Source organism: Anastrepha ludens, chromosome 5, assembly GCF_028408465.1.
Source record: "Anastrepha ludens isolate Willacy chromosome 5, idAnaLude1.1, whole genome shotgun sequence".
In the NCBI taxonomy this organism is placed as follows: domain Eukaryota; kingdom Metazoa; phylum Arthropoda; class Insecta; order Diptera; family Tephritidae; genus Anastrepha; species Anastrepha ludens.
This window is the reverse complement of record NC_071501.1, coordinates 54,434,603-54,444,021: the sequence shown is the minus strand read 5'-3', so window position 1 is coordinate 54,444,021 and position 9,419 is coordinate 54,434,603. Positions and strand designations below refer to the sequence as shown.

Genomic DNA, 9,419 nt, shown 5'->3' with positions numbered 1-9,419 from the left:
AGTTGTTCTCTACCGGATAAGTTTTGCTCAATTTTGTGTTCTCTACGGGCTGTGGTAAGGGACTACGATACGTCGGTCAGTGTGCGCACTATTAACCATAACAATATACATATAAGTTATAAGTTTTTGTTGCCGTATTGTGCATTTCGTAGTATAGAATGTAGCAAATCACAATGCAACTGATTATGGTGGCGCCGAAAAACCAAAATTCAATTGGCCTCTACGGCTATGGATATGGCATGTCACCTCTATCCGGTTACAGTATTGTCCATATGTTGGTTCTATTAGCAAATTTTTGGCGTTATGGTTATGGCACCTCTAGTTTGAGCTTTATTAAGTCAATGCTAACTGAGCTCTATCTAGTTGTTCGACTGCTTGGATTCGCAAATTGTATAGTGAAGACTCTACGTAACGTTAAGGAGGAATATTTAGTTTGTTAATGAATTTTTTTGTAGGCTTTAATATAAAGATTTTATTTCGCTGATTGTAGGATAAACATTTGGTACCGATACGAAAATGTCTGCTTATAGGCTCTTAAAAGCGATGGGTCCATTGTGCAAATTAAATATATTAGGTAAACTTGGTAAGTGGATATTACAGACTCGTAGTATAGATGTGCACTTTGAACCCCTAATATTAAGACTGAAGGCAACACAATATTGTATTTTTTTTATATAGGTCATACTCGGAACTTAAAAAGATTCTCCTCTCAAATGGCCAACACAGGTGCTGGCAAAAATCTGCACACGAAAGTTGTGGATGAAGTTTTGGTTGTTACACTGGATGTGCCAAATGCAAAAGTTAATTCTCTTAATCTATCATTGAGCTCAGAGTTTAAATCTGTTTTAAGAGAACTGGACACAAATACGTCTGTAAAGTCGGCGGTAGTAATATCTTCTAAACCAGGTTGTTTTATTGCTGGAGCAGATATAGACATGTTAGAGAAGTGTCGAAACGTAGACGAAGCGATAAATATCTCGAAAGAAGGGCAAGAGTTTTTTAATCAATTGGAAACTAGTAGGAAACCTATCGTGGCAGCAATTAATGGAGTGTGCCTTGGTGGAGGTCTTGAACTTGCGTTGGCGTGCCATTATCGTATAGCCACAAATGACCGTAGGACAAAGTTGGGCACGCCGGAAGTTTTATTGGGACTTCTTCCAGGTAGTGGGGGTACAGTAAGGCTCCCAAAGATTACATCCATCCCAAAAGCATTAGATTTAGAACTTTCGGGAAAACAAGTTTCAGCACAACAAGCAAAAAAAATTGGTTTAGTGGATATGGTGGTGGATCCATTAGGACCTGGAGTAGCGGCTGCTGAAGAAAACACTATTGAATATTTGGAACAAGTTGCGATCCAAGCTGCTAAAGATATCGCGAATGGAAAATTGAAAGTTCGTATGTGATATTATATTTTAGTAATTTGTGAAAATTTCTTATCAACATAGGTAGAACGTGGGAGTAAACATGTAACAGATAAAGTTATGGATCTCGTTTTAAATTTGGAGTTTGTCAAAGATAAAATATTTAATACTGCTAGAACAAGGGTGCTAAAATTAACAAATGGTTTATACCCAGCACCTTTAAAAATTCTTGATGTTATGAAGGCAGGCATCGACAAAGGTGCTTCCGCAGGATATGAAGCCGAACGTAAAGCCTTCGGAGAGCTTGCATTGACTCCAGAATCAAAAGGTCTTATAAGCCTTTTCCGCGGGCAGACTGAATGCAAAAAGAATCGTTTTGGAAATATAGATACAGATGTGAAAACTGTTGGTGTGCTTGGTGCTGGACTTATGGGTGCAGGTATAGCCCAAGTATCGGTAAACAATGGATACCAAGTTGTCTTGAAAGATACATCCTTCAATGGGCTAGCACGTGGTGTAGAACAAATCCAAAAAGGACTGGACAGCCAAGTGAAAAGAAAGAAAATCAGCAGAGTTGAATGTGATAAAATAATCTCGCATTTAAAGCCTTCGTTGGATTATGGAAAATTTAAAAACGCGGATATAGTTATCGAAGCAGTATTCGAAGATTTAAAAGTAAAGCATGCGGTTATTTCAGAGCTAGAGGCTGTGGTACCTCCCCATTGCATCATTGCAACAAATACCAGTGCCATTCCTATAAAACAGATTGCCGAAGGAAGTTTGCGACCTGAAAATTTAATTGGCATGCATTATTTTTCACCTGTAGATAAGATGCAATTACTCGAAATAATTACACATCCGAAAACTTCGAAGGAAACTACTGCTAAAGCTGTTGCAGTGGGCCTTAAGCAAGGAAAGGTAGTGATAACTGTAAATGATGGTCCTGGGTTCTATACAACACGTATTTTATCAACTATTTTGTATGAAGGAATCAGGTACGTAAAGTAATCACATCACATTCTATATTATATAAGTATTAGCATATCGGAGGCGAATGTCTAGGTATAACGGTTGTTTCAAATAAGAATTTGTTAACCTAGTAGGACAAATTAGAAATATGATAAAGAGGACACCTTCACAGCGTGATAGAGTCGTTGGATAGAGAGGGGTTTGTAAAAATGAGAGTAATTTTGTTCAATTTTGCGAACTGATATTTGATTAAAGGTGTCGGCAGCTCTTTTGAACCTTTTTTGTTGTAGAACAGTTTAGTGATGCGTGGCGTCTTGATGGCAAACTTGGCTAATTTTTCATTACTAGAAATGCCAAAACCCATGGGGCACCTTTTCAAAAAATTTAGATTTGATCAGATATCAGTGTGCAACCTTAGCAGGGAATCTGTGCGGTTAGCATTAGTTAACATTTTTTTTTTTGAAATTTATCAAAAGTAGCTAGCTTATATATTGATAGAGGCTTACCAATATCATTTTCAATATTGGTTTAGAGATTTCTAGATATTCGGAATATACGCCTTCGTCCACCTTGCCCCCGAGCTTTGAGCCATCTATGTATACATGGATGGACTCGCCCTGTTTTCAAACACCAGGTTCCACTCTTCCTTTGAGTTTAGAGAGCTAATGAACCTTGTGGTGGCAGTGGTAGGTGGGAGTGCATAGTCCATCATTCCAGAATCATTTCGTAACCGTAACTATTGTTTGACCACTTACTTAAAATTTTCTAAAAATCTTATTGCCACACAGCTGGAAGGAAGATCAGTGTCGCATATAACGCTTCCGATGGCGTGGTTGACATTACACTGCGTATAAGAACTGTCGCTAGGTTTTGGGCCGTGTTCACACCCCTTAAGAGTGCGCGGCCACACTACAATGTTTTTATAGACGATTGGTTTAACTACCACTATATATAACCAGTGTAATATTCTGAGTTCCAATCTCTATTATTTCTCAAATTGTATTGCGACAGGAGCCGCTGCCATGGCTTTGCGCGCCCTAACCTATCCAGCCCAAGGCCTAGATATTTAGCCCTTTGTGAAAGTTTTTCCCTCTAGAGATATTTGTTTAAGAACAGGTGTCTTATATTTGCCGTTAAAGACTATCAGATCCGTTTTTTCCGGATTTACTCCTAGCCCTTAACTGTTACATCCAAGGCGTAGTTTGTTAAGCGAACTTTGAAGAAAATCTTTCCTCCAATTCTTCGAATTCATGAAGGATTGCCAATATATATAACTGGAACTTGCCCTGTCAGTGTAAGTATATCATCGGTCGTCTTCGTCTAGCTCATCTAGGGGTAGGCCCAGGAAACATGCTGTTTCGACAGGTTGGGTCCAGAGGGAGAGGGGGGTTAGATGAGTCTGATTGAGGGGACATGTGAAGAGGTGGTTAGTGTCGTGCGGGGTACCTTCACATGCCGGACATGTGTTTGGTATGTCGGGGTCGATTCTGGATAAGTAGGAGTTTAATCTGCTACAATATCCAGAACGTAATTGTGCCAATGTTACACGAGTCTCACGGGGAAGCTGGAGCTCTTCATCTGCAATAGGTGGTGGTTGGACTCCGATGACGGCATTCACAGGACGGGAGTTCATGAAGGTGGTAACGGTCTCCCGGTGAATGTCGTTTATTGACTGTCTAAATACTGTCCGGTCCAGTAGGTTTCGGTCAGTTTTGTCCTGGAGTTCGTCAGCGTAGTTGAGGAGGTGTCTCCTGACGTGCCTGGGAGGCGGCTCAGGCTCAAGCAGGTGTCTGCAGGGGTGAAACCTGCGGTAACACCCCAGCAGGAACTGCTTGCTGAGCAATTTGTTGTGCTCCGCAACTGGGAGCATTTGTGCCTCGTTGTGTAGGTGTTGTATGGGTGACATCAGGAGGCACCCGGTCGCTGTCCGAATGGCGGTATTTTGACATGTCTGAAGCTTTGTCCACTGCGAATCACTAGTACCAGGCGACCAGACAGGCGCAGCATAGTTTAGAACCGGCCGGCCAATTGCCTTAAATGTCGAAAGCAACAGTTCTTTGTCTTTGCCCCAAGTGCTGCCGGCCAGCGATTTGAGGACCTTGTTGCGATTTTGGACTTAAGTGGCAATTGCGGTTGTATGTGCCGAGAAGGAGAGCAAGCTGTCAAAGGTTACACCCAAAATTTTGGGGTTATTCACAGTCGGAATTGGTGTGTCGTCGACTTTTACCTTAAGGGACAGCTTGACCTCCTTTGTCCAGGTGGTGAATAGGGTCGCCGTGGACTTGGTGGGGGAAAGTTGGAGATTCCTCGCAGTGAAAAAGCGAGAAAGGTCGGTGAGGTAGTTGTTCACTTTGGAACACAGGCCATCGATGTCATTGCCCGACGCCATTATCGTGCAATCGTCAGCGTATGAGATCAGGGAAACTCCCGCTGGTGGTTGGGGGAGCTTCGAGATGTAGAAGTTAAAAAGCAAGGGTGAAAGGACACCACCCTGCGGTACGCCTTGCTTAATCTTCCTCTGCTTTGACATTTGATCTCGAAAAATCACTGACGAGTGCCGACCGCTCAGGTAGTTCGCGGACCACCTCTTCAGCCCTGGCGGGAGTGTCGACTGATAAATATCATCTAGTAGCGTGGAATGGCTGACTGTATCGAAAGCCTTCTTTAGGTCCAACGCTACTAGGACAGTCCTCTCGCAGGGGCGGTTTTGGTTAAGCCCGCGATTTATCTGGGCGTTTATGGCGGTGAGTGCCGTGGTGGTGCTGTGCACTCGTCGGAATCCCTGCTGATGTGGGGCTGGGGCCAGGTGTGTCGTGTAGAGTGGGAGTAGGAGGGCTTCAAGTGTCTTCACTACTGGGGAAAGGAGAGTTATCTGCCGATAAGACTCCCCTTGGTTGGCGGGTTTCCCAGGTTTCAATAGTGGGACCACTCTCCCTGCTTTCCACTTGTCAGGGATGATGAGAGTGGCCAGAGACAAATTGAAGACCTTTGTGAGGTATCCTACTCCCAGGGGTCCCAGATGCTTCAGCATCAGCGCGTTTAGTCCGTCAGGGCCAATGGCTTTCGATGATTTCGACTTGTTGATGGCCCCCTGAACTTCATCACCGGAGAAAGTAAGTGGCGCACTGTCGTTCGTCAGTTTGTGCAGCCTTCTGGTAACACGACGTTTGGTTCTGTCGCCCGGAGGATGCAGTGTAAACAGCCGGCTAAAGTAGCTCGCGCATCTCTTCGGGTCCGACGAAGTACAACCGTTGAAGGTGATAGCCACCTTGTCGTTGTGTTTCGTCGGGTTCGACAGGGACCTAACGGTGGACCAGAGCTTACTCACTCCGGAGGTGAGGTTACAAGTCTTCAGGTGCTCAACCCATTTAGTCCGCTTGTGTTGATTTACCAGTTGCCGGATCTCCAAATTGAGATCCCTTATGCGGGAATCCCCGGGATCGGCCTGGCGTAGGTGGTCACGCTCGTTTGCTAAACTGGCTGCTTCTGCGGGGAAATGAGGACGGATGTCCTTATAGCATCCAGCTGGGATGAAACGAGTCGCAGCAGCTGTGAGCACCTTGCGGAATGCGCGTTCGCCTACGCGCACATCAGTGGGGATGGGAAGAGCGGCGAAGGTGTCCTCGGTGAATTCCGCGAAGCCGGCCCAATTAGCTTTTTTAAAGTTAAAATAGGACCGGTGATTCGCGGAAACGAAGTCGGCAGGTCTCTCAATCGAGACGATAATGGGCAAGTGGTCTGATGCAAGCGATAGCATAGGTCGCCACGTTATGCTATTTATCAGACCCGCGCTAGCTATTGTTAGGTCAGGCGAGCTGCTACAATTGCCCACTACCCTGGTGGGGGCGTCGTCGTTCACAGTGCTGAATGTCGAGTCGTCTATCTGCTCTGCCAATTGCTGTCCCCTACGATCATTTGGCAGGCTTGAATGCCAAAGATCGTGATGCGCATTAAAGTCACCTACAACCAATCGGTTTTCACCTCTGATGAGCGCACCTATATCAGGGTGATATCCTGCCGGGCAGCAGGTGACAGGGGGTATATATACATTAAAGATTTCGAGCTTGGAATCGCCTGACCGGACAGCTATGCCTTGACATTCTAAGGTGCTGTCCCTGCGGTCGATTCCTTCATCGATGAGACGATACTGCACTGTGTGATGGACTATGAACGCTAGGCCACCACCATTGTCTCGCTCGCGATCGTGTCTGTGCACGTTATAGCCATCCCTGGTGATCAGAGATGACCTAGCGTGCAACTTGGTTTCCTGGACCGCAGCTATTTTGATCCTGTGTCTGCTCATAAAGTCGACTATCTCGTCGACCTTACTCGTAAGTCCGTTGCAGTTAAACTGGAGAAGCTTGAAGCTTCTCGGTGAGGTCAGTGTAATCCGGGGGGTGAGGGACGCGTGGGGTTGTCTACGTTGGACCTGCTGCGCAATCCACTGTGGTTGTTGCGGCCTGATGGTGGTGGGCGGCCGCGCCTCCGGGGGAGGTGGTGGGTGCAGCAGGGGGCAACGTAGGCAGTTGTCCACTCACGGGTGGTGCGCAGGCCGGAACATCTCCGAAAATGGCACCAGCCACTGCAGGAATTGCATTGGACTGATACCAGATTCCGAGGTATTACGGTCTGACACACGGAACAGACTGTACGGGGGACCAGGAGCTGCTGGTTTGTTCCCGCATTGGGGTTGGAGCAGGAAGGGATGGGAGGGGTTGAAGGGGAGTTGTGTTGCTCCGATAGCTCCTCACCGTGGAGGTGTGGGTTGTGGTGGCGGTTGGTAGTGCCGGCCTATCAGGGGGTGTGGTAGCCGTGGAGGCATCAGACGCCTGTTGGCGGGAGCAACACGTGGCCACATACCGTGTGGACCACTCCCTGTGCGACTTAAGGCCTGAGCAGGTCTTAAGGTGGCTCCACCCATTGCACTTATTGCACCTAACCGAGGTGGAGTTCGGGTGGAGCCGTTGATGGCAGACGCAGCAGTAGAATACTTCTGGCCCAGGGTTGGATTCGACTCCAGCCCTGAGGAGAAGCATTTGGAGCAGGTTTGCTGCGAGAGTTTGCTCCTGTGACGTAAGGGGTGGGGTGATATACGATACACTAGACAGGGCTAGTGTACTGGGGCGGCCGCCCTTGGTCGGGAAAAACCCGAGTCATTCCGCTAACGTAGAACCGGCTGCCATGGGAATGGATCTATGGAATCTTCCACTTTGCTTCGCTACGTCAAGTTACCACCGGTTAAAGCCAATATTAACCAGACATTAAGCAAAGGTCATAAATACGGAATAAAATTAATTATTGAGCAGACAGCCCGTTTAAATTAAAATATTAAATATATTAATTTATATAAAACTTTTTTATATTTTTCATTAGACTTCTGCAGGAGGGAGTAGAGCCAGCTGATCTTGACAAACTAACAAAAAGTTTTGGATTTCCAGTAGGAGCCGCTACACTATTCGACGAAGTCGGCATTGATGTGGGTGCTCACATTGCAGCCGATTTGGCCAAAGTAAGTTACATATATATATGTATATGTATTTACATTTTATGGTAAATTCAACCGATTAATTTTACAGGCATTCGGAGAACGTTTCAGTGGAGGGAATGTGAATTTGCTACAAGACTTAGTTCTAGCCGGATTTTTAGGAAGAAAATCTGGAAAGGGAATATTTATATACGATGGTTCAAAAGGAAAGGGTAGTCGCCCTGTAAATATGGATGCGCTTAGCATTATGAAACAGAAATATTCTCTTGTTTCAAAGGGAGCAAACTCATCTGAAGACTTGACTTTACGCATGGTATCACGATTTGTGAATGAAGCTGTCCTTTGCCTAGAAGAAGGAATTTTGGATAACCCTTTAGAAGGTGATGTTGGCGCCGTATTTGGTTTGGGTTTCCCTCCTTTCACTGGAGGGCCTTTTCGTTGGATTGACCATTATTCGGCATTAAAGATAGTGAAAAAAATGGAAGAATACGAACGTTTATATGGTGCACCATTTAAACCAGCACAAACATTACTCGATATGGCAAATAATTCGTCAAAGAAATTCTACCAAAACGCAGGGTCGTCTAAGTTATAATATCTCTCAATGCAATGCTTTTAATATGTCGAATAAGTTTATCCGAGGCCTTTATCTATTTAGCATGCTAACATGCCACAAGTTTTAACAATATTTTTTTTTTATATATTTTCAACGTTTATGAAAAATATAACGAGTTTTTAAGCCTGAAATGGAATATATAATAAACAAGTGAAAATAACCGAATTACCACTAAAACTTTAAAATGTGGGTTTTGCATTAATTGCAATCTATTTTTGTGAAATACTAATACAATACAAAATTTTAAAATAAGCTGGACAGTTGCAGTGAGAGAGTAACTTTGCAATAAATATATTTGCGGCCGACGTAGATGAACGCCTTTGTGCGCAATTTCTATTCGGTAGGGCCGAAACACTGGGGGAAAGAAACAACAAATGATATATGAGTTTTTTTTCTTGGGCGCGTCTCGACAACAGTGTATTTCTGCCATTAAAAAGCTCATCAAAAAACCAACGTCAGTTAGTGAAAGCGCCATATTAGTATAAACAGAATCAAATCGACTAACGAACTTCGTCAGAGAAAAGTTCGTTGTCGAAATTAAAACACACTGCAGAATATGAGATTGCACTCAACTAACACGACGCAGTTCAGGATCGCTGCCAAATATTGGAGAATAATTGTAAATAAAAAGAAATATTGCAATGTTGACTATCTGGCTTTGAATTGTTGTATCGGACGAGGTAGGCATAAAGTGAGTACCCTGTGTATGCGGTTATATGCACATACATATTTTACTAATAAGCCGAAACATAGTTTTGTAGGAAGTTCAGAATGCAAATATGTACGTGCAAATGTTTTTTTAAGTGCAGGATGCAAATATGGGTTGGACATCAAGTGTACATACGTACATACATAATGTAAGTTTTCAAATTAAAAAATAATTTGATTTTTTAAAAAAGGATCGGAGCTTTTAGCTTCTTTATTACACTTCCTTCTTCAGACAGATTTCTTATTACAATTATTTGCCTAATTAAACTTATTAGTAAAT

The 9,419-nt window shown here is 44.0% G+C and overlaps 1 protein-coding gene across 1 annotated transcript; it reads left to right on the top strand.

Annotated features, from left to right (window-relative positions):
• The first annotated feature begins 382 nt into the window (after positions 1-382).
• On the top strand, positions 383-9,079 carry LOC128863057 (trifunctional enzyme subunit alpha, mitochondrial). The gene is made up of 5 exons (XM_054101956.1): positions 383-583; positions 679-1,391; positions 1,446-2,356; positions 7,704-7,839; positions 7,907-9,079. The coding sequence occupies exons 1-5, from the start codon at positions 517-519 to the stop codon at positions 8,408-8,410; spliced, it is 2,331 nt and encodes a 776-aa protein (XP_053957931.1). The 5' UTR covers positions 383-516; the 3' UTR covers positions 8,411-9,079.
• The last annotated feature ends 340 nt before the right edge of the window (positions 9,080-9,419 follow it).

What these genes read in the sequence shown, in the direction of transcription:
- LOC128863057 (XM_054101956.1), top strand. Translation starts at nt 517, where the DNA reads ATGTCTGCTTATAGGCTCTTAAAAGCGATGGGTCCATTGTGCAAATTA. An exon ending in TCGCGAATGGAAAATTGAAA is followed by an intron (nt 1,392 to 1,445) that starts GTTCGTATGTGA and finishes TTATCAACATAG; the next exon opens with GTAGAACGTGGGAGTAAACA. An exon ending in ATTTTGTATGAAGGAATCAG is followed by an intron (nt 2,357 to 7,703) that starts GTACGTAAAGTA and finishes ATTTTTCATTAG; the next exon opens with ACTTCTGCAGGAGGGAGTAG.